Genomic DNA, 25,771 nt, shown 5'->3' on the forward strand with positions numbered 1-25,771 from the left:
CTTCTCAAAACACTCGCAAACCAAGTTACTTGCAATCCGAGGTGTGACTGTAGCTTGTTTGCTAAAAACCAATATTTTCTGTTTAAACATACCAGAATCAAACATGGTCTCATGTAGTACAAACCACAGCCATTAGCATATATAAAAAGGATTATGTGTCTTGTCAGGACACAGGTAGAAAAAAAGTGAAGTAGGTTAGTTATTGACTCTGGATGGTGTCATTAATATGGATAAATGTAAGGGGAGCCTTGCCTGGGTTTCCAAGTGTACAGGCTGCATTTCTAATCTCTCATAATGCATTTTATTCTTTCAGGGAGACGGCTGTAGCAAATTATTCCTGAATAGCGAATTGCTAAGTGGTGAATAAGTACATTTATGTGTATTGTTTGAAATATTTTGCTCCATTGAAAATATATTTTACATAAGATGCACAAAGATTTGAATCCAGATCAGCACTTCAAAGAAAGATTGGTGGATGAACTAAGAGGCAGAATGAGAGAGGATGGCAGAGAGATGGAAAGACCGAGCTTAGCTTGGTGATGTAAGATCTTATTAAAATGCCTGCTTTTATTAATATTTAAAAAATGGATAACTTCTGTAAAATGAGCACTGGTGTGTCACTACTAGTGCAATGTCTGTTTAGATATCAACAGCCTTCGGTGTCCCTCAGTTCTCCTTCTTCCGTAGTTGCTATGGCAATTTGAGCAGGTAGAAAATGACAGTAGATGTAAGGAGGATCATAGCTCAAGGTCTCAGGGGGAGACAGGCAACGTCTAATTACCATAATGTGGGTGTACATGTAGGTTTTTGTGTAACTGTGAGAGTAAGTCTGTAGATGTGTGCACATTTATATTGTTGTGCTAAGTTTACCTTCAGTGACATTTAACAGTTCATTTGAGTCAACCGTTGGTAGTGAATCTCGGCCAAATGCACTTCCTAATAAGTACCTAATAAGGAATCAGATGGAATAAATGAAAATCAGAAACTCTAATGGCTTCCCTGTGCTGAATCCAGGAAGAAAGAGCAGCTTTATAGGAAGCGTAGTTTGAGCTGCAACTTCTTCAGGAGCCTGAGTGAGGTTACAGAGATATCCAGGTGTTTGACTGTTCTTATCCTAGCCCTGACTGGATGGTGAGCAGACACTGTGCTGTGAATGAAGCATGCTGGATCCATCCCACTATTACTAAACTCTGAGTCATCCTCTGGAGTGCTTAAATCTTGTTTCATGCTGTTCTTCCAATAATAATACTTAGTGGGTCATGGGTTATTGGCATGTTGCATTTCAGCCCTGAATATTGTGTTGGTTAAGGCAAACACTGATATGAAGGTTTGACTGAGGATTTGATTTGTCTTTCTTCTGTTAAACCTTGGAATCGGAAACCTCTGGAATGCGATCAGACGTCTGTGAGGAGGCAAATGTTCTATCAAGCTAAGGAATTTGCCCATAGGAACCTCGGATCAGTTCTGAATATCTTTGCATAGCTGAGATCTTTCAGACCCACTGTGACCTCTAACAGAAGCTAAGGGTTTGTAAGCTGATTTTTCCAGTATATTCATTCCTAGGGAGGGATTGTTGGCCAATTGAATTGTTGGAATATGTGGTCCCCCAAAAACACTGGTGAAGTCTTCTGACCCTTTCTTTCCCGAGCCTCTGATTAGATTGAAGCCTATTTCATGGTCACTGAATGAGGTCCGTGGGGGGTAGTGGGGGGGGGGGGGGGGGTAGGTAAAATGTAACATATTCAGAAAATGGTCTCATGATCCACAGTTTGAGTGCCACTACAGCCATTGTCTGTTGCCTCTTTGTTCTCGGATGTTTTACAGGCATGCAACATCTTCCACAGATACAGAGAATGTCTCCAATTCAGTGTAGTTAATGCTAGTGTATGACAAGAGATATTTTTAATTCTCGATCCTTGTACAGTGGTACAGTGAACTACTCTCTGCTGGATAATACTTTTATTTTGATTGAAAGATGTGCATGTCTGTGGGGGGGAACAAAAATGCAGCGGCTGAGATGAGAGGGAACGCTGCAGAGAACAAGCCATCAGAAAGGTTTACATTACAACGTACACTGTGACTGATTTCTTTCTCAGCTGGGAATGCCTCGGAGATCCCTGCTTTTCCTCGGTCCAGGTGTGGCCATGTTGTTCACAGGCCATATGGTCAGGCCTGTTGCAGAGCCGTCCCTGTGCGCCCGCGCATGCCACCCCCATGCAGCTGCGGCAGCTATGCCCTCTGCCAAACGTGCAGCTGCACAGAGTCTCTGTACAAGATAGCAGGCATCCTACAGGAAGGATTCCATCTGGAACTTGATTATGTCTTTTAACACGGCACTGGAAACTCAGCTTGGGCTGTCATAAGATTATACTGGTGAAATCAGCTGTGATTAGAGTTTCAGCCGCACTGGACAATGATATCCTGTGGTCTAGATAATAAGGGCAGAAAAGCCAAACGACAGACATAGTGATCCACAGAGTGCTGCACTGAGCATAGCAAGTGACACAGCACTGAACATAGCAACAAAGCACTGAATTTAGCAACGTAGCACTTATGCAAGCAACAGGATATTGTGTGCTGTTGTCCTTCCTTTTGTGATTTACACAGCTTCGGTTGTATCTGTGTAGAGATTTCGGCATAATGTTTTTCAGGCTTCATGCCCTCACTCATCGTTTCAGTTTTGCGTGTACTAGGTCATTGCAATTGAAAAAGACACTACGTACGGGAGAAAATGTGCAGCATTCTGTCATTGTACATAACTTTGTGTCATTTCTTTAATAAAACAGATTAAATGTGTGGTCGCTGATTTGCCGATTAACCAGTAGGACAGCATGACCAGGACATGCCTTCGTGGCCTGTGAAGTCACTGTGACCCTTGATGTTCTGGGCAGGCGATGGTGGACAGCTACTCCAGATGTGACCACTGTAAAACCCCAGGCCAACAATTTCTCATGCACCGTCTTGGTCCCTCCTCCTCCCGTACTACACAACTGTTCCAAGTGATCTTTGGATTTCTTCCCTTGTGTTTTCCCTTCCCACCCTTCAGGGCATGCTGACTGAATGGGAGTACCCCACTCATCACTTAATTCTCCATGTTCAAAACCAAATAAACTCAGCTAAACGAAAGAAACCCAGCTGAGTCAGCGAAGCTCTTGGGAGTAGGTCTTCCAAGAGTAATGGACGCCCCAGCAGATGATGGATGAGGTGGCTCCACGTGCTTCCAAGTGCTCATCATAGTATGTTTTCTGCATGGTACGGGGGAGATGTTACCCGTGTAGCCTTGCTGTGCACCAGAGCAGTGCCCCCTGTCAACTTCTGGTGATAGTGGCGATGGTACCCCTCAGGTTAGTAGTGAGTGCAGAGGTAATAAGAGGAGGCAGCACAGAAGGGGGTAATAGCCAATATTGACTATGCAAAGACAAACACAAGCTAAAAGAATGCTGCAGACAGGATTAGTAAATGGCAGCACTCATACTGCGTGAGCTTATCTACACTAACAGGCAGAATGCCCGGCAACATCTTGATGCACACAGGGGTCAGTGGACATCAATGAAAATTTTAAAAGGACATTGTTATGTGAGGGAATCTCTGGAAGAAGTTTCTCATTTGGATACATGACGTGTGGTTAAGTGGGCTAAGCCTCTGTATCTGTGGGCGGAAGGTTGGCGGTTCGAGCATGGCTTTGGCCGAACAGTCACATGTCCATGAGCCTGTGAGATAGACCCTTACCCCCAGCTCCATGGGTGGCTGCCTTTCACTGTCAAGCTTCCTCTCACCTACATGTGTGTCATGGAGAACAAGATAGGAGTAGACTAAGGCCTATGTATTTTTAAAAATATAGGTTTTTCTATGCGTTTTGGCCTTTCTTCCACATGCAAATGGTGTTTTACATCACTGAAAACGGAGCTTTTGTAAAACCCCCTTCAGGGTGAAGATTTTCAGAAAATTGACATCACTTTCTTTGATGTCAAACCGTTCACTGTTGCTGCTTACATTAGCTGCTTTTAGCCTAGCAGAACTGGTAATAAGGCTTCTGCTTGGTCAACATGGCTGTCTTGTTAGAATTATATTGCTCTTGACAGCGCATTTTAGCATTTTCATTTAGACAGGGATTTCATTTTAACAACCGAGGAGGAAAAATGCGTGTGGATGAGGCCTAAAACGGAACCTCCCCACAAGGATCAATAAAGGTGTCATTATTATAACACCACATAGGTCATGGTGATTTGATTCAAGGGGGTACCTCTTTGTATTTAATCTCGGCCCCTTCAGATGACACAATCTGAAACTTCTTTTTGCACAGGATTCCCGATTACGGCCGAGACTGTATTATGCATTGAGTCCTTTTACATTAGATGGATTTTTATATTGAGGCTGAGCTCAGCGACAGTACTATCTCATGGGTCTTCAAGGCAGGAGATAAGGAGGGATTATCACTTACGTCTGTTTGTCATCATGTTATGGTCACTGCTTTCCCTGGTTATAAATACCTTCCTTCCACATGCTGTTTGATAAAAGTTTGCATTTCTAGGAGCAGTATAAGAACAAGCAAATGAGTCATGCATTTTAAAAAAATCAATAATGACATGAGAAATGGAAATGTTCTGCAATTTTCTTTTGTAAGGCTTTGCATCCTCTTTCAACATATTGTTTTAAAAACTGTTAGATTCCTCTACGCCAAATTTAAAGTTATTATTATACTCTGTCTCCAACATCCCTAGGTTTGTAATGCTGTTGTGTACTAAATGTTACCTGGTTGACTGATAGAAATGGACCACCTTCTTTTCACTGGAATATTTTCAGGAAGGTCTGTAGCTTTAGTAACTCATGTGATTTATACACAGGCCCTGTGTTCGTGCCCACATAAATAATCTTTATTTCAGTGATGCCGGGATGCAACCAGAAATGAGAAAAGCAACAAAAATCTGCTCAGTCATTTTTTTATTTATTTCCGTCTTAGTTGTTCTTTCAGACTAGCAGCAGATTGAGATGTAACGAAGAGCTCTGGTTTTTCCCACAAATTCCAAAGATGTCAGACTGTTCGACCTCAGGATGCGTGGTGCGCCCCAGCTGTGTAATGTAATCTTCTTCCTGTCCACTTTTTTCTCCATCCTGGGCTCATGTAGCTCAAAGTCTGGTTTGCTACCACCCAAACCAAGAAGCCCACTCACTCTGTTACCAGTCAAGGGCAATTGGATCACACAAATGAGTTTTCCATGTGCACTTACAATTTCTAAAATGGTGCACCAATGTGCCCTAAGCCCATGATTGGGAAGATGAAGCAAATATGAATGATTTACTATTTTCACTATCAAGGAAAAAAAGTTCTTTAAAATGCGGAATTTTGCAGATTTGTTGTGATGTTGTGTTTCTAGTTTTCATAGGGCTGAGATATTCTCAAAAGTTCTTTCAGATTAATTCTTCGGAAGGGCATTTTAAGCAAAATAGGGCTACTTTTCTCTGCCTGACACCCACAGTGCATCTCCTGCTGCAATGCATGATTAATTGACCCTGAGATAAGCAGCATAAATCCAGTGAAATAACACAAAAGGGAGGAATTAACCAGGGGCTACAATAAACATCCTGTTTGTTCATGGCACCCCATTAGTAGGAAGGCTTTGTAAATGTTCATAAAAAGGTGTTTTGTTTTCATGCAAAAAGAGCACTGTTTGGATACCTATCTCCTTCTGTGCAAACCAAAAGTACGTTTGGAAATGTGCTGCATGCTATGTCTGAGTAAAAATACTGAATTTGGAAATGTGAAGTATTCTGGATTCAAATTATGCTGTGATTTTAGGGAGGGGGGGCATGTATGACCCATGTTTGTGAAAGCCCCTCTGAAACACTGAAGTTTCATCTTCATAAGTAATTTCACAAATCAACTAAAGGCTTCATTATAATGGCACTATAAAAAGCTGGATAGGTCGTCCTCCTTCATATTTCTGATAACCACATGACTTGCTGAAGGGCTACAAGTTATCTAGGGTTGTGACACACAAATAAACCTTTAAATTACAGTTTTAGGTAAAGTTGGATACATTAATTACGTAAGCCCCAAGGGGAAAACTGCAATCCAAGTAAAGAAACATGTTGTATTCATTTCCACATTTACGGTATATTTTCTCAGATGATACGCTAGACTAGCAGGAATCTGTGCCATGTGTAGGTAAGGTCAGGTAAAAGGAACCTTCAGCTTGCTGCCTTGTCTGTGCATTGCACACATCCATCCATCTTCCATCACTGCTTATCTAATGTTGGGTTCCGGTGAGCCTAGAGCCAAATCCAAGAAGTATAGAGCAGTAGGGGGCGTATATCCTGCACAGGGCAGCACACCAGCACAGTAGGCACACAGTTATAGACCAATCTGCAGAAGCCATCTGGGGAATCTGGGAGGAAGCGGGAGCCTCCTGAGGAAAGCCATGCAAAGGCTGCCCTAAGCTGGGGCAGCAATCAGACTCACTAACCTCGAGGTATGAGGCCACAGTGCCACCCACTAACCATATTTTTGTATCATAGCCCCTGGAGGTTAATTGCACCACGACATCAGCTTATCCCAGGTTAAGCACTAGCTTTGCAGTATTTCCCTTTCTGAATCCGCTCGTTTGACCAAAGCTAATTTTCCACCCAGCAGGCCCTTATATAAACAATAATGACGGAAAGCCTTTACCGTGTTGCTATGGTGTGACAACAGGAGACATGTCCTGTTTGTTGGAAAGCGCAGCACACATCAAGCGGTAAGATTAAACGAAAGCAGACCTTCAGAAATTTCTGATTACAGTGTTCGATATACATATGCATGCATTTGTGCTATTCTGATTAATCTGACTTAAGTTATGCATGTGCTAAAATACAAAAAAAACTGTGGATGATGAGGATCTATTCTCATTCTTCTATGGTTCATCATGCAAGGACTACAAATAGAATATCTGGTAGCTGTCTCTGTCTCTTGGAGTGCGAAGTTCTTGTAACACCTACAGCCATTTACTAATCCTGGCATTTTCATGCTCAGCAAAGGCATCAGTCACAAGGTCTGGAATGTGTGAACCCAGAGCAGCTTCAGATGTAGGGCCATGCATTCCTAAACACGTCAGCTTTACAATACACAGTTGTAGATTATATTATTTAACTTGCATAACTAGATTCTAGTCCATTGCTATGCAGACGCTAGCAGTGATGGAAATTTTAGAGACACCTAAAATGTTTTTGCACTATAGGAGGTAACCAGTGCAAACACAGAAAGAAAATGTGACCTCCAGTCAGAGAACCACGACTTTTAAACCTCTTGGTGTTGATATAAAATGTGTCTTATCTATGCTGAGAAATTCTCATTGACCTCCCTTCATTCTGATATCTGTTGCTCAAATACATGTCATACACACAATGGCGTAAAAGAGAGCTTGACACTGGGGTGGGGGGATTGGTACAACTTTATAGTAATTTAAAATGCAAAGGTTTATTTATTGGGGGGAATAAATGACTGAAAATGAAATTTTGGAGGGTACATGCTACTTCCCCCTGGTTCCAGCGGTACTGCATACACACACACCAACCAGCAAGCACCAAGCAAATCATACACATCGAGTAGTTGTGAGTATGATTCTGTTTGCCCCTGTCCTTGATCTGAAGCAAATCACTTCAATTTATTAAAGGTGAGTTGGGTTCTAAGTCATGAAGCATTCATGCCTAGTTTGCCTCACCGCTTCTATAACAAGAATGTCATTTAAAGACCCAGGATATGCACAGTTTAAGGTCAGTTTAATGCCACTGAATTCACCTGAATTATCACAGTAAATATCAACATTATCGCCACCCTTGATTGTGAACATAGAGAAACCCGTGTGTCTTTGTCACCACTGGTCACATGGATTCATAAAGGACAGAAAAGGACTTGAGGATGACATACTGGATACTTTCCTAAATGCGTGTCTAATCTGCTAATGTGGGAAGAGTGGAGGTGCAAGGCCTGAGCGTAATGAATGATCCTCCTCTAGCTCAGAATTAAAATAACCCCTCCCCCCCCCGCAAACATTGTTCCCATGATCTCTGTAACGTTCCTCCCGGAGACTCAGTGTGTGATTTGTGTCTGGACTATTCTTAGTAATCAAGGGTCACACAACAGCCAAGAACACTGACGCAGACCTTCCTGTCTGCTTCACACAACGATGATAAAGCACCACGCACTATGTAACAAAACTCTGTGCTGCATGTGGCTGTTCATAATCATTTAAATGACAGCTGCACCTATATTCTCCTCTGGCACAGGGTTTAAATCCTGCCAGTAGTCCAAATGGATGTTTTATCCCACAGTGCAGAATTGTGCAGTGCAGGCTGGCTTGGTGTGGGCCATTATCTGCTCCTAGCCTCACACCCAGAGGTGGCAGCCCTCTCTGCTTTAGCACTCCCTTCCTCTTCTGAGCTGCTGAAGAGCAGGAAGGCGCAGTGGTACCCTCCCCTCGCCCCCATTTAATTGTGTTGACTTTTTGTTATACTACTTATTAAATGTCAAATTTGGGATTTGACAGTTCAAAGGATTAAAAATGATTTTGAAATAAGCAAAAACTGACAAGCTTATTTTATGCACAAATGCTAAACCAGATAAACAAACTTGTCCTTAAACTTTCCATTATTTGCTTGCTATACAGATTTTACTGACTTTTCCTTCACCTTCCTGCCATTTTCTAAGGTGATACTAAAATTATCTGTTCAATATAGGGACAAAAAATGTGACTGATTTAAATTTATTCACCAATATAATATTGCTGCTAAACCATTACAGAAAAAAACAATGTATTAGTTATTATACATTTTAGGCAGATTTTTTTTCAATATTAGAGTGTGTGGTTTTGTTGTATAAGGTTTTCTTTCAGATGTGAAGGTAAATTAAGTGTCTTTTGAATATAAATATGTTACAGAACTTGTCCCAGAGGCAAAAATCTAGAAAACTAGGAATGATTTTAGCAGGTGTTGTCCTGGGTCCTCTTTTGTTTATCCTGCCATTAAGCCCCTCCCCCCTTCCCCCCGTCCCCCCATCCCTCCTGCCACTGACCTCCTGTTCCCATCACTCATGTCTCCCCCCTCACAGCAGAGTCATACTCTGTGGCTGGCAGCGAGGGCAGCATCTCCACCTCGGTGGCATCACTGCCCCCCCAGGCCTCTGGAGGCTCTGCCCCCGGCTCTCCCGGTTCCCGCCGCTCCATCAGCACCCTCAAGAAGTGGCTCACCAACCCAGTGCGCAAGCTGAGTGCCGGGCCTAGCAGCGGGGGCAGCAAGGGCGAGCGGACAGTATGCCGAACCGATGGTACAAAGCCCCCGCCTAGCTCGCAGACCCAGGACCTGGGCACCATCCATGGGCAGGAAGATGGAATGACGGTGCTCCCAACTGTGGTGAGGCGCAACCTCCTTTCAGCAGCCAGGGAGCAACAGTGATAGCAATTCACTTTGATTCAGCTTCCTAGTAGAGATAATAACTAATCTGCCATGAGGAAAATTGTGGGTGGAGCAACATGGTTAAGTAGGAAGCTCTTAACGGGACAGTTCACCCAAAACTGAAAAAGTATGTTTTAGATGGACTTTAGTGCTATATATCCATCTATGTTATTCTCCAACTCCAACAGCAACGTCTCTTACCAGAAATCCTGACCCAGTTATGGAAGATAGTCCACAGACTTTGTAGTGAGCAGTTTAATTATTTTCCTCTACTAGACCCCACACACCCATCACATCACTGTGCAGAAGATGCTCGTGGTCTGTGGAGTTTCTACGGCTGATATCTCCAAAGCTAGACAACTCTTAGGAAACCTAGATGGATAGATCCCTCTAAAACATGCCTGTTTTTCTGTTTTGTGGTGAACTGCCCCTTTAAAGCACTTAGTTGGCTGCCAACATTCGGGAAGGCCTAACCTGAACGTTCCGTGCATCTGCAGGAATGGAGAGATGATCCAGGTCCTGGTCACCCTGAAGATGGGAGCCCACCCACCTCACCGTCTCACGGCCTGCTGTCTGCACTGGCTGGCTGTGAGGTGAGTGCTACTGCGCACCCGCACACGTACACATACACATACACATACACATACACATACACATACACACAAACACGCATACACACAGACAAACACACACAGTCGTGCAATCATATCTTTTTGGGGACCGCTCATCCATTTCTATAGGAAAAAATGCTAATGCTAAATTTGACAACTTTAAACCCCACCCTGCCCTAACCATAACCACACACAGCTATATTTAAGGGGTCCTCCATCTGACTGCCTTTTTCTTACTTAAATCTTTTCCATTAGATTAAAAAAATGTGAAATATTTATCTTGTATAAATCTTCTTAAAATGTTTTTTCTTGCAGGGGACAAGAACTTTTGAGTGTGTACACTCACAAACACAGACAGATAAATACATAATTCATAATGCATAGTGCATAAAAACATACATGCACATCATACACAGACACATAAACTCACTGCTTTTTGTTCAAACGTTAATAATTTATGTTAAACAGGGCCTGCGTATGGAAAATGGTATCTGTGGATAAGTGAAGCACAAAGGTGGACAATGGCCTTGTTTACAGGAATCCTTAATCCATGTGAATATACGCAGTTACCCAGTCTGTCACTGCGGTTATTAAACAGAACCACTCAGTCTGCAGGCCCTGTGGAGACTTACTCAATGAAAAACAGTGGAGAAAGAACAAACGCTAGCGATCAGGCAGCCATTAGCATTTCTGCAGTCAGACACGCTATGCAATGATTCCATTTTATTTGGTGAGATAATCACAAATAAAAGGGATGTTTATACCAACGTTTATATCAATGCTGCAAAATAATTATTCCTTTGGAGTAACTGAGTGCATGTAGAAGAATAGGTATGACCTCAGACCTTAGCATGCCCGCAATCCAAAATGGCAAGTAAAACCTACGAGACACCATAAAATGCTATGATGAATTTTTAAACCTGCATGGCCCATTATGGGAGAAACCAATTTCAGGCAGATTGGTGCCTTGCACTGGCAAGCAAACAAGAGCCAGACCCCGGATGAGGCAAAATGTACCAGAGCTCAGTCCACTCAAAACTAACATGGAAGTAGTCAAAGGGCATGATTAAAAATCTTTCAATATATTATGCATTTGCACTAAAAATATTTTAGATGAATAATAGGTATAAGTGTGATCATGCTTTTTTGCTGTTATTCTCTGGAGAAAAAGCTATGGTCTGATCCTGGGGTGAATGAAACCATTATGGTGATAGGTGAACCTTTGATCATCCATATTTGGTATTTTTATTATTTTTTGGCTGAAGGAAAACTATGAGCATTAAATGATCGTAAAAAAACATAATGGGTTACAGAAGTTCTTCACATACTGTTTAGGTGTCACATTGAGTTACACAACAAGTAGCAGCTTTTGAAGACATGATACTCCTCAGTGCAGAGAGATAAACGGAGACACTGCCACTCGAGGGTGAATTTTTTTCTTGAGTGGAGAGCTCATTCTTTATTAAAAACCATTGCTGATTAAACATGGCCTGTTGGTGTAAAATAAAGCAAATAAAATATGCCAGGAAACAAACTACAATAGTTTTTGTTGTAGCACATCTGGTAAAAATAGAGCATGGAATCCGACGATCAGGTGATGCCAAGAGAGTATCGCAGGACAGGAACTCTGTGAGGAATGCCGGTGTGGTGCCGAGCTGCTGGACGCCGCCGCCGTTCCTAACCGTAGACAAATCCTTTGTCAGCTGACTCTGGATTTTAGCACAGCTCTGGCTCCTGGATGGAGCCTGGGTCTTGGCTATAATGAGGTGCCTTGGTGTTGAGCGGTTAAGCGGTTGTGTAATTTAATATTGTTCTGGGGGGGGGTCCTCATACCTTTATGGCAGGGTTGGGTGGGGAATGGAAAGGGAATTTTGTCTAAACCAAAACCAGAGCTTGTTATGTCATGCCCCACACCCAATGATGACAAAGGAAGGACAACCCAGTACACAAATACTTTATAAAACTAAGATAAACTATTTGCATTATCACAAGTCTGCTGGTGGTTCATCCAAATGCTACATATACAATAATACTTTCGTTCGATGTGTCATGACATCACCCGCATCAAAAGAAATTCCTTGTACTTCTTCTGTACTTGGTGAATAAAAGATTCAGTAGTCAGTATTCAGTACTTGGTCCTTGTTGGTAGTAATATTTTTATTTCACTCCTGTTTATACATTTATATATTTTTAGCCACTCTACTACCTGACTCACAGTTACCATGAATATCACAATAGCAACACCACTATATAGTAGGTTTTTTATGATTTTTTATGGTTTTAAGTATTCCCCAATCCGGTCCTCTGGGAACCACAGTCGGTCCATGTATTTGCTCCCACGGAGCTCCCTACCAGACAGACCACATTTCCCTGCCAGGAACTTGAAGGGAGCAAAAATGTGGACTGTCTGTGGGTTCCTGAGGACCAGATTGGGAAACACTGGTTTAAGCTGTAGAAGATGGGGTTTTTGGGGTGTGCCCTGGTACAGCAGGGATACTGGCATATTGCAGGGATGCGTGTGTAATCTGGAGTTTTGTTGAGTTAAGGGTGTATTCAGACTCACCAGAGCAGAACTGTGACGGAGGTAAGCTATGGCAAAGCACACATTGCTGAGATGCAAACCTGGAAACAAACAAGAGGAAATACAGGGATCACAGCGTCGTTGGGTGGTCTGACTGCAAAAGCGGTTTGGGAAAAACCAAAATTAACATTTAACGTTTATCGACAATTTACAGCTGTGTAATTCCAGTTCAACTTTTCCCCTGACAATGTAAAAAACTGTTGTTATTGTGGCTGTGAATGGTGACTTTAAATGTGCAATGGCAGAGGTAGATAATTCAGGTCCAGAAAGTAAAAATCCAGACCAAGTTTAAATAAATCATAGTCACGGAGTACTCAACTGGTTGCTTGAAACCAAATCTTGGTCTGGATTTTTACTTACTGGATCTGAACTACCCACCTCGGTGTATTGTGTAGACTTTAGGGTGCAGACTTTGACAAATGGGCATGCAGACCACACACAGAGAAGACACAGGGCTACTGTATTTATTCTCCCTCATTCCATTTATGGATGCAGTTTTTGAATTTAAGCTTTGAAGTATCTGTATTGATTTCCATGGTCACCAGTTGGGTCTTGAAGTGTCACCCACGCTGTAAAAAAAAGGAATTCAGGTTTTGCGTGGATATTTCTGCATGAAGTGTATCAGACTAAACTACAAGGACGGAATATTCAATGGCTGAAAACAAACCATACAATGGAATACAAACTGGGAAATGGAAGTCAACTTTCCTGTTTATTTTGCCTTCTTCCGCCATGATTTTCGCTGACAGGAAATGTTAATGCTGACAGAATGGTTGTCTATGTTGGTCCTGTTATTTGCATTTCATTGGTATTTATTTGGCAGCAGGAAACATTCTAGTAACAATTTCCCTTTGCTATGTACATATGACAATATAAACCTTAGTAGGCACAACTCTTAAGGAAACCCAGCAAAATGATGGTCACTGCCTAGAGAAGCCACGTAGCTGCACACTCAACAGAATACAGATTTCCATCAGTGCTCCTCTGTTTTCTGTCCTCACCCTCTCTTTCCGCTGCAGTCTGAGTGATGCAGTGGTTCATACATCCTGCTTTCTACTAACGGCTGCACCCCTGTTATCATTCCTGCACTGTCACCACTATTTGGCTGATGTACTTTCGTCACCCTGGCAACCCACGCCATTACGGCTCTCTGTCGCTCCCTTTGTGCGGGTTCTGGTTCCCCATTTCCATTTTGCATCCACCATCAGGACCTCCCTTTTCACCCCCCCCCCCCCCCGGTCCCCCCAGTGTCCCTTTCGCAAATGTTCAATCTGAAAAGGCCTGAAGGAAATATGCGAACGCAATATGATCATGGAAAAAGCAGCTGTATTATTTTCCGAGGGTACACGAGCATAATTAACATCTGGCATGCCACGTTACACATTATGTGGTTTCCGTCCAGATGTGTAATTTTACAAATATGTCTTTATCTCTCCACTCACCATATTAGTTAATGAGGAGTTGCAAGTATTTACCACTAACATGTTGAATTTTGAAACAAAAAAAACATTCAACTTCAAATGTAGGCTAAGCAGAGGGGCACAAGATTATATCTTTGTCTTTTCTGGGCATATTTTGCCATTAGTGCATGTGACTGGGCAATCTGTCTAGCCTATCCTGTCTGATGTCTGTTTTTCAACGGCTGCTCCTGGTCATGTAATCAGCCCATACAGCTTAGATGTAAACCTTTCACTCCTACATGTGTACAATACAGAGCCCCTTAGGTGTCACGGTAGAAACAATTATTATCTCGTAGTAATTCGTGCTCTCGAGTTACTAATTTGTGCGCTCAAGTTAGTAATTCGATAGCATGGATTTTGTAACTCAAGCGCATGACTTACCATGAGATAATATATTTTTTTTCTACCATGACACCTAAGGGACTCACTCTGTCTATATTCAGGCTCATCTTTTTCCTAGACCTTTTGCCTTTAGCCTTCACTAAGTTGGAAAGCTTCTCCAGTTTTTGGCGGATCACATATGACTCATGGACCTAACATCTGCATAGTGAGGTGTCTGACTGACACATTTCCAATACAGAAATCTGCTAAGGTCTTCCTGTGGCACATATCCCAGCAAAAACAACATTGCATTGGTAGAAAATAAATTTCTTAAACCATGCAAAGAAGATCCTTATGTTGACAGGTTTCCCTTTGTTGAATGAATTATGCTGCTTATATTTATATGCTTATATAATTATACAATAAGCCTGCAATACACCAGTATCCCTGCTGTACCAGGACACATCCCAAAAACCCCATGTTCTATTAGCCTCAGCATGTTTTTGGACTGTAGGGGGGAAACTAGAGTACCTGGAGGAAACCCCATGATGACATGGAGAGAACATGCAAACGCCACACACATGTGACCCAGGCAGAGACTTGAACCTGGGTCCCAGAGGTGTGAGGCCTTTTAAACCTTTTAAAACGACAGTGCTAACCACTGCACCACCATGCCACCCCGCTTCATTGATCCCCATGGGGAAATTGTCTTTATGCCTTCCTCAACTAGCTCATTGTAGAGTAAGTTGCCTGTGAAGGGCAGCCACCCATAGCGGTGCCCAGGGAACTGGGGGTTAAGGGCCTTACTTAAGGACCTGCAGACATGCTGAGGCTGGGTTTTGAACTAGTGACCTTCTGATTACAGGCACACAGGCTTAGCCCACTGAGCCACATGCTGCCCGAGAGCTGTAATCGTTAGTTACACACTTATCTCATGTTTGTTCATCATTAATTAATTGTCACATGCTTTATCTCAAGCAAATACTATATTTGTTAGTATATCTGTTAATTCTGTAAATCTTGGTGAACTGCTGAAGGAACAAAATAATGAATAACACATGTGAAATACTTCATCATTAATTGACCATGACACATGATCTTAAGTTGTGACTATTTGTTTACGTTTTGTTCATGATTTGTAATTCAGTAGCAACTGGGTTATTTCTAAGTATTTGTGCCCCTAAAGTGAAGTATGTATTTCATTTCATTGTGAAATGCAGTCTATTACATGCTATCACTTCACGAGGTCTGTGTGTATTACTGGTGTAGAATAATTTTCCATGCTAACTGCAACTATACTTTTTCAGGCCCAGTTTAAATGTTTGTCAGCTTTCGTCCTAGGCATAAAAACTGACCCAAACTGGCTAAGCAACAGGTCTTTCATGTGATACATTTCTTATTTTAGCCCACTCAGGATGTATTAAAAAAATAAATTAACAAATAAGCATCAATGTTACAAACAGATTGGAATACATTCAATTTCAGGAAGAATTACAAATTATTAGAATTACATTTATCAAACTGTGTCTTCTGTGTGCGTAGAATGCACAATGGACCAATCTGCTACCTGATGAAGAGGCTTCCTTGCTGACGGACGACTCCTCCAGTCTATCATTAGCTGTTGCAGAGAGTGAAGAGGAAAGGAAGAGTGCATTGGAGAAAAGCATGTATGTGAGGCCGGTATCATGTTCTGCTCTCTAAAAATAAGAACAGCATGGTGGAAACTCAATTGTACGCAATGCAGCTAAACAAATTGCATAACAATTGTTCCTGAATCAAAAACATGCTTTCCAGAAAACCCCTGTCTCAAAATGAAAGGCCTGGAAACTGCACTCAGATTCTCCTTTCTTGTATGATTTTAGGTACGTCTTGAAGGAGCTGGTTGAGACAGAGAAACTATACGTGATTGACCTAGGGCTTATAGTGGAGGTGAGTGTGTCACAATCGTTAAGCTTAATTGTGAAATCTATCTTTCTTCCATAATCACTTTTCCAGTGTAGGATCAAGGTGATCTTGGAACCTGTTCCAGGATTTCATGTATGATAAATGTGTATAAGAACCATCAATAATTTCTAGTATTAAATAATAAATTGCATTTGAGTATCTGTGTTCCTTCAAAATTGACTTGTGCCAGACAATGTGTCAATCACCATTTCGTAGGAAGAACAGTTGTCTCCAATATGGTGCCAATTTCTGCTGCAGGGTTACATGGCCACCATGAACGCCAAAGGGGTACCTGAGGACATGAAAGGGAAGGACAAGATTGTGTTTGGGAACATCCACCAGATCTTCGACTGGCATAAAGAGTGAGCAGCGATTCGAATCACAATGTGTGGTAACATGAGAGAGAGCTGCAGTGCTTGGGAGATCCTCTCAAAGAAAGATATACACGTGCATCCTGGCATGCTGTTATATCTGTGAAATACTTTGAGTATATCACAGCTTTCCTCTTACCTTTGCCTTCTAACTATAAGTCTGCGTGAGAGGTTACTGGGAGGGCCTTGAGTTTATCTGTATTGCTTTATGGAGGAGATAGTGTCCCTGGGGGGTGTGTTGGTCACTCTTTGAGGGGACACAAATGAAGTAGTCGTTGACACAAATTTAATTTATTAATTATCCAGAAACTAAGTCTTAGTTATATACTGATCCCATGTTTGTTCATCATTGACGGTCCCTGTATTCCATGCAGGAACTATATTAGTTAATAGTTGACAAATTAGTTAATTCACTAATATAGTTCCTGCATGAAATACATGAACTAACATGATTGATAAATGATGAACTAACACTTACTGGTTAATTACTGCATTAGTTAGTAAGAGTGTACCGCTATGCTAGTTGTGTCCCCCCCAAGAAAAGTGTGTTTCTGTGTCGGACAGAATTATACTGAGCAACACTTGACTTGACAGGACACAAATATTATGCTCTTACTGATGTATTAATTAACCACAAACAAAGTCTGAGCTACCTACTGATCTCATGGTAATACATCATTAATGCATTGTAATGCATATTTTATGTCAAGCAATGATTATATTTTTTACTATATCTGTTAATTCTGTAAACCTTTTCAAACAACTTAAGGGACTACTGAAGGACAAAGTAATGAAAATCACTAGTTAAATACCGATCTCATGTTTGTTCATCATTAATGAATCATGATGCATCTTTCATCCCAAGTAATCACTGTTACTATATTATATACTATGTCTAATCCTGTAAACCTCTGTGAACTACTGAAGGAACTACTGACGAATTACTTAAGGAACAAGTAATGAATAACACAAGTGAAATACTCAATCTCATGTTTATTCATCATCATTAATCATGACATCTTTCATCTTAGTGACTGTATTTTTTCATGACTTGTTCATAGTTTGTACTTCAGTAGTAACTAAGTTATTACTAAACATTTGTGCCCCGTCGACAAAGTGTTGCCATTAAGTGTTCCCTGAGCTCTCTTCGTCACCCTTCTCCTGCGCAGCTACTTCCTGGGGGAGCTGGAGAAGTGTGTGGTGGAGCCGGAAAGGCTGGCTCAGCTCTTCATCAAGCACGTGAGTCTCTCCGCTGTGCCCCTTACCCTAGCTCAGCATTCTCCCAACTACATTCCTTTGACTGCACACTTCTCAAGTTATGTCATCCGCTATTGCTGGCCACCCATCTGATTACCCAGGGTTCTTGTTCCTCGGAGTGCTGACTGTATTTTAACAGCCCCTGAGACTGGCTGCCATCCAGGTGTGGCTGCAGAGGTCAGGAAGCATAACGTTAAACATGCATAACAAGGCTGTAAGGACAAGAGGCCTAATAATAAATACTGTTGAGACTTGGGAGGACAAACTCTGATAGGGTTGTTTTTCCTGTTCGAGTCTCTGGGTGCTGGGGCCCTAGTCTCTGGTGTCTGAAGTGTTGCATGTATGCTTGTGGACGTCAAACAACTTTTACCAGAATAAATGGGTCAGAGTGTGAAGGAGTCACATGCCCAAAGCCAGCCTGAATGAGCAGAGGCTGAGCTCAGGCTACAAATGAATAGTTTTTTGCCGGACACAGAGTCATAAATGAGGAATTGCGGTAAGCACCCCGGGTAAACTGCTATGTTTAATGGCTGCTGCTCTGTCCCCAGTCCTGTTATTTAATTTGTCCGACTGGTTTAATCAACTAGATCGAATTAAGAAATTCTCCTGAGGCCACTGAAATAATTTAGAAAGATGAAGCACATCCTTTGGGTAATGAGATGTAGAGGAAGTTTCACGGAAAGTAAAACGCCAGCATTTCAAGCTGCGAGAAAGATTGATGTGGATAAGCTGAGAACAGGATGTGTAATAAGAAGCGGAGCATTGTTGGAGAGGGGCACTGGCAAAATGGGGGGTATCATTTAGGGCAGTAATGGTTATGAATTAAGCCCTGCTTCTACGTCTCTGCACCCAAAGGTATCACCTCAAGTCGGGCAGGTTAATAATGGCACGAGTCTGAGTGGATATCACTTATCACATGCTCATTCTTTTCCTGGGGGGGTACCTTCTTCGGAAGGGAACCGTAACCATGGACAAAGGTGGGGGGTTTGCGGGTAAATGATAGATAACCCCATGCTCATCTGTATGCAGCTCTATTACAGCTAAGGATGGCTGCAGCTTCGCTGGACAGACAAATAGAGTCACCACTCCCAGCTGGTATCTGTAAGACGCTGTGCTGGACATATAAATGCTGCCTGTAGCATTTCACTTGAGGGGGCAGAAGTATCTTGGTAACTCAGTTACTACTCAAGTACAAATCAAGAACAAATCTAGTAACTGGATGAAACACTTGAACCATTATGATTGATTCATGCTGAACGAACATGAGATCAGCATGCAGCTAACAATAAGTTTCTGGTTAATTAATACGTTAAGTAACAGTGTACTATTACATAGTTTCTGTGAGAGAATTTCAGAGGACACTTGAAGACCAGCAGACGAGACACAAACATAAATGCATAAAATATATAGGGGTTGGACAATGAAACTGAAACACCTGGCTTTAAATCACAATAATTTATTAGTATGGTGTAGGGCCTCCTTTTGTGGCCAGTACAGGATCAAGTCATCTTGGCAATAGCTGATACAAGTTCTGTAGAGTCGCTAGAGGGATTTTGAGCCATTCCTGTTGTAGAACAGTGGTCAGGTCATTATGGGGGGGGGAGGAAAACATTTCCTGACTCACTTCTCCAAAACACCCAAAGTGGTTCAATAGTTTTCAAATCTGGGGCCTCCATTTCCACACTCACGTCGAGATGTATAAAAATGAAACTTGGCGTACCGCTACGCACATTCTTAGTTTTGTCCGTACGCCATGTTTTAGTGTGAATTCTATGCACGTCGTTATACATGAGGCCCCTGCTGACTGTGCAGGCCATGGGAGATGTTTAGCTTCACTTTCATGTTCATCAAACCATCTGTCACCAGTTTTGCTGTGTGTATTGCTGCATTATCATCCTGATACATGTCACCACCTTGAGGGTACAATGTTTGGGCCATTAAGTGAACCTGGTCCTTCAGAATGGTTCTATAGTCCTTGGCAGTGATGCGCCCATCAGAACCAGTAGTGGGCATAGGGCCATGATACTACAGCCCAAACCACCACTGATCTACCCTCGTGCTGCACTATGGGTACAGTCCAGGTGGTAAGCTTCTCTGGGGCTTCTCCACACCATAACTCTCTTGAATGTGGGAAAGACAATGAAGGTGGACTCATCAGAGAGCAACACTTGTTTCGCATTGTCCACAGCCCAAGACTTGCACTGATGGCACCATTGAAACTGATGTTTGGCACTGGCATGAGTGACCAAAGGTTTGGCTATAACAGCCTGACAATGAATATTTACCTTGTGGAGCTCCCAACGAATAGTTTTGGCGTAAACACGAGAGTCGAGGTGTGCATTTAATTCTGCAGTGTGTTGGGCAGCTGTGGTTTTATGTTTTTTGTATACAATCTGGGTTAGTGCCTGGACATCCCTTTCAGACAGCTTCCCCTTGCATCCACAGTTACTCTTGTTGGATGTGGTCCATCCTTCATGGTGGTATGCTGATGTTACCCTGCATACCGTGGCTCTCAATGCACCACAAAGACTTGCTGTCCTGGTCACAGATGAGCTAGTGAGACATGCATCAACAATTTGGCCTCTTTTGAACTCTGATATGTTTCCCTTTATGTTGTGTGGCTTGAAATATTGTACATACAGTTGTGCTATTGCTCTGTTAATTCAACCTTCACACTCTTGTCTGGGCTGTGGTGAGGCGGGGAGGGGAGGCCATCCTGTGACAGGAAATTCAGTGTTTGGCTTTGAATCCTAGGAGCGGCGCCTTCACATGTACGTGGTGTACTGTCAGAACAAGCCCAAGTCAGAGCACATAGTGTCTGAGTACATCGAGACCTACTTTGAAGTGAGTGCCTCTTTGAAAAATTGCATGACTGCATTAAATTAAATGTGTGCATTTTCAATGTCATGGTCAGGTTCCACCCTTATTAGAGCTTTAATGAAATTTAATACCTAAAGACACTGCGCTCTCCCATGTGAGCATGTTTACATGGATTAGAAGTTCAGAATTTTGCTCTTGTTTATAACATTGGTCTCCACAGAAGTGATTAATGGAATGTGTGTGTGTGTGTGTGTGTGTGTGTGTCTGTGCAGGATCTGAGACAACAGCTGGGCCAGAGGCTGCAGCTGAACGACCTTCTCATCAAACCGGTGCAGAGAATTATGAAGTACCAACTACTGCTTAAGGTGACCCAGGGCGCGGCTCCCTTCCCCATCTTCTGGGAGTTTGTGTGGGAGTTTAATTTCACAAAAATGTTCTGAGGGCAGAACGGAAAAAAACGATTGGTTCAGAGAGATTACCAATCAGATTATAGAGGAGGCAGGACCATCCTGACAGATGTATTGGTCATGCCTCCTCTAGTTGTTTGGACCAACCTCCTGTACTATCTGATTGGTTCTGCCCTCAGAACAATTTTGTGTTAATAAAACTCCCATTAGCTGCCATGTACTGTGCAATCTGTCAATGCTGGTAAAACGCTCTACAAACATCAGTCTTACAAGGTCATGCTTGGGAAACTACGCCCTAACATGGACTGTCGATAAAACAAGAGGATGCTACCTGACAAGGAGTCGGGAATGTCCATCCCCCGAAGCGCAGCAGTGGCCACCATGCTCAGTCTCTGCAGATACTTAACATATAAGTGACCATTTGAAAATGTCAGGGCTGGGGAAAGAGATACATTCAAAACTGTCATCCGACCTCTTAGATTGTTTGTCTAAATGTGGAACTTGGCTGTTTTGAAATAGAACAGGTGGCACCATATATAATGAGTGAAGGATTTGATTTTTTATTGATTTTTTTATGAAAATGCCCTGTTGACATTCCTATTACTATTAGTGGTATTCAGCAGATTCACTAACATTCCAGGAAAAATAATGTCATGATAGACACTGTAATAAGCTTAATCTTTTTTTGAGATTTACCGAATAAATCAATGTCCCTGTGAAGTCATGGAAAATTAACCTCCCCTATGCATTAACTTAGCACCCTGTTCCAATAGCCTGATTTTCTCCTAAAAAACAATCCTTACTAATTTCTTGTTGGTAACTAACATTCTGGGAAAAGGAATTAGATGCCATGTGACCCAGTAAACCTTGAATCTCTGACCTTTGTGTCTCTGCAGGATTTTCTGAAGTACTCTACCAAGGCTGGAATGGATACTGCAGAGCTGGAGGTAGGCAGAACTCATCTGCCTATATGTTATAATGGAGATTTAAATGGCAGTGCTACATGAAATGACATAATGAAATCTGGAAAAGTGATTTTCTGTTCATTTTTTTTTTTTTTACGTCTTTCCTGTACCAATGGTCCTCTGTCGGCTCAAGGTCACTCATGACCCCTTCCTCATGTTCAAAATACTGTCTTCTTTTTTCTTCCTGGCAGAAAGCAGTGGAGGTGATGTGCTTTGTACCCAAGAGATGCAACGACATGATGAATGTTGGTCGGTTACAAGGATTTGAGGTAAAGAACAGTCAAGATGCATGACATAGTGGGTTAGCAGTAAAAGCTAGTAGTTTATTGTCATCACATAAATATGGGGGGGGGGCAAATAACAGTAATATTGAACAACATATTAATATCGATGACATATGCTGTAATGCTTTACATTAACTGCACCATTATAATCCATCTAACGTGCTCAGAAAATATTCATAAGCAGCTGTTAAGGTATGTTAGAATGTTATGGTATACTTACACTCTGCTTATGAATGCTCTGCAAATGCATTACAAAGGTTCAGTTAATGTTCTACAAATGCATTATAAAGGCATTTTGAAGGTGCAGTTAATGTGAGGTGTTACAGAATATACTGACATTATGATCTTAGGGGGCTCAAGAAGGTGAAAATCTATATACACCCCTCTCCATAACTCTCTGAAAAGGTCCAATAATATTTGCATCTGGTGATTGGGGTAGCCATGTAAGGCATTTTATTTCATGCTGATGCTCATGAAATTGCTTAGCACTATACATGGGGGAATTATCATTCTAGAACATTGGAACATCAAGAGGAACAGGGTTTGCGTCATAGGGTGCACTTGGGTCTGCCAAATGGCCTCATATTCCTTGGCTATTATACAGGGATGCAGAGCATGCGTCGGACCTCTCACAAGGTGGTTCTCCATCCTTTGATTTTGTCCAAAAATGAACTCATCCTGATTGTATGAAAAAGGGTGACAAATGATTCATTAGACCATAATACCTTTTTTTTTCAATTGCTCATGACTCCTGGGTTTGTGGTTCTTACACCAGGTTATGCATCATTATGTGATGACCTCGGATGAAAGCGGTTTGATCAGCGGCGCTGATATAAATTGCTGGTTTGTGAAGCTCACAGTGCACAGTGGCCATGGCTCACACCAAGTGACAGAGGTGCTGATTCATTTCGGTGGCAGCTGATGAGTCTGGGGTTTCGTGATGTTTAGAAATGATCCAGTTAAGCGTCTCTCTACTCCTGTTGGTGAGCTTGGAATTTCAGCCATAGTTATTTGCCAGTGCAGTTCTCCATGTTTGGTTCTTCGTGTTTGGTATATGCTGTAATGATTTTTAAGACCGCTCCCTTTAACATGTTAAATAATCTTGCAGTTATTGCGAGTGATGCACATTCAGTTCTGACACAAGCTTTTTGGCCTCTTTGGATTGCTGCTATTTGCACCATGTTGCTTTGGAACTTTACATGTCAAAGAGCTGATTGTGAGACCTCTTTTATAACTGACACATGCTGCTAATTGGCAATCAACCCAACATGACTCACCTCTGCAGCTGCATCTGTAATTGTGATTTACTTACCTCAAAGTCTTTTTTCATGTGGTGTTTCTGTTATTATAACCTCTGGCCATATTTCTTTGAATTTTTGCTTCCAACAAGGGGAAGATCACGGCTCAGGGAAAGCTGCTACAACAGGACACCTTCATGGTCACGGAGCAAGACAGCGGTTTCTTGTCTCGCGCCAAGGAGAGACGCGTCTTCCTGTTTGAGCAGATAGTCATCTTCAGTGAACCGATTGACCGGAAGAAGGGCTTCTCACTTCCAGGTTACATCTTCAAGAATAGCATTAAAGTATGTTTACAATTATTTGTAATGTTATTCATTTCGGTAGTTAAGTTGGTAGAAAGTTATGCATGAGGTTTGCATTGTATTCATTTTTGAAATTAGAAAGAAACCATTCCAGTGTTTCGTCAGATTATTAAATATTTGTTATCGGATTTCTATGAAAAATTGGTTGTGTAACTAAGTACAGTCATTACCCCCATTGGAATTAGGAATGCTTTTTGGAATGCTGCTCTTTGCATTTCCACTTATTGCACCGATTTGATGATAAATGTGAGCACATCCTGGCAGTGCTGGCATCTCCGAAGACCTCGCAGATCGATATGAAAGATGAAGATTTGCTTCATTCCAGCTAATGCTCAGTGTGCACTACCATGCGGTTTAAATTGCTGACACTCGATCCCGAGTCAGTATGTAGGTAACATCATCATGGAACTATTTCACTTATTTCAGCATTTGCAGCTTATTTGCGGAATCTACAATAGGCATATGAAGATATAGGCTCTGTGTGTCCATTTGCTGTTGTGTGTTTATATCAAATATCAGCTTTAACTGTTATATAACAGGATGGATAGGTAAACAAGCTATTAAACTTAGTCACTTATCTTTTGAATGTAATTTTACATAGCATATAATCTTTGCTCTCTTTTGTACTGATTGTCATTGAGTCCATTGACTCATGAGTCATCCATCTCTTGTCACTGCTCATTCAGCACAGGGTGAAAAAGTAAAAAACTATTTTTCTTTGGCATTCGTGAAAAAAGTGCTTGTGCCAAATAGGGCACTGATCCTGTCTTCATTACTAAGAGTCGTTCGTCTCTTGCTTTCTGCAGGATGTTATTTCCAGGATGCCCCGCGGATACCAAAATGCAGTACCTTATATACTTTATTTGCATATAACCTACCCACATCTTCCCGAATACTTATAAGTCATCTAGAGATAAATATCTAATGCACTGTAAATGCTATGTAAGTAGTTATTAGACTGTGTTGTTTAGGGAATAACGAAAGGAAAAAAAGCCTGAATATGTAGACATCACTTCATTTACGTGGATTCAGTAATTAGCACACAGCAAATTCAAGTTTTACTTTTTGGAACTTTCTGTAATATTTCTTTTTTTTTTCAAATATTTTCGATCCACGATTGGTTGAGTCCACGGGTGTGGAACCTGTAGATACAGAGGACCGATTGTATTTTTAAAAGCTGTTAATATTTTTATTCTATATAAAACTAGGTCTAGAATCAGTTGCACCAAGAAAGCAAGCAGCAAAGATTCCATACCTTTATGTAATTGATGTATGTGAATGTGCACTTTATATGGCTTCATAGTGAGTTCTGTTCAAATTTGTTTGCCTCCAAACCCCAGTGATTTTGAGTTGCTTGTGTGCAAGCAGCTTACATCTTTACTGGTGAGCGCTTTATCATGTGGCCCTGCTTACCCTCCAGGTCAGCTGTCTGGGGGTGGAACACTGCCCGGATGGGGACCCCACGCGCTTTGTGCTGACGTCTCGTGGAGCGGATGGCAACGCGGTTCGCTTCGTCCTGCAGGCCGTTACCCCCGAAATCCGCAGGGCCTGGGTGAATGACATTGTCCAGATACTGGAGACCCAGCGTAACTTCCTGAATGGTAACGTCTCTGTGTGAAATTCATAGTCTGAAGATAAACCATTATGTGCGCCATTACACCACTCCAGTGTAACTCAGTTCCGAAGCTGCTTCAGGTGATGCTCATGCAGATTTAGAAGCTATG

At 41.9% G+C, this 25,771-nt stretch overlaps 1 protein-coding gene across 4 annotated transcripts in view; it reads left to right on the forward strand.

Moving 5' to 3' along the window:
• arhgef25a (Rho guanine nucleotide exchange factor (GEF) 25a) overlaps positions 1 to 25,771 on the forward strand; it is a 58,364-nt gene that overhangs the window by 25,687 nt on the left and 6,906 nt on the right. For 2 of the 4 annotated variants that reach the window (XM_049017930.1, XM_049017933.1), the window contains 12 exons: positions 9,086 to 9,384; positions 9,924 to 10,019; positions 15,942 to 16,066; positions 16,262 to 16,328; positions 16,602 to 16,705; positions 17,884 to 17,953; positions 20,726 to 20,815; positions 21,064 to 21,156; positions 22,095 to 22,145; positions 22,355 to 22,432; positions 23,838 to 24,029; positions 25,468 to 25,648. In XM_049017930.1, the coding sequence (XP_048873887.1) occupies positions 9,086 to 9,384; positions 9,924 to 10,019; positions 15,942 to 16,066; positions 16,262 to 16,328; positions 16,602 to 16,705; positions 17,884 to 17,953; positions 20,726 to 20,815; positions 21,064 to 21,156; positions 22,095 to 22,145; positions 22,355 to 22,432; positions 23,838 to 24,029; positions 25,468 to 25,648 (1,446 nt within the window). Of the gene's footprint in view, positions 1 to 9,082; positions 9,385 to 9,923; positions 10,020 to 15,941; positions 16,067 to 16,261; positions 16,329 to 16,601; positions 16,706 to 17,883; positions 17,954 to 20,725; positions 20,816 to 21,063; positions 21,157 to 22,094; positions 22,146 to 22,354; positions 22,433 to 23,837; positions 24,030 to 25,467; positions 25,649 to 25,771 lie in introns of all 4 variants that reach the window. The other 2 variants (XM_049017929.1, XM_049017932.1) reach the window with 1 other exon arrangement.

Source organism: Brienomyrus brachyistius, chromosome 6 (assembly GCF_023856365.1).
Source record: "Brienomyrus brachyistius isolate T26 chromosome 6, BBRACH_0.4, whole genome shotgun sequence".
In the NCBI taxonomy this organism is placed as follows: domain Eukaryota; kingdom Metazoa; phylum Chordata; class Actinopteri; order Osteoglossiformes; family Mormyridae; genus Brienomyrus; species Brienomyrus brachyistius.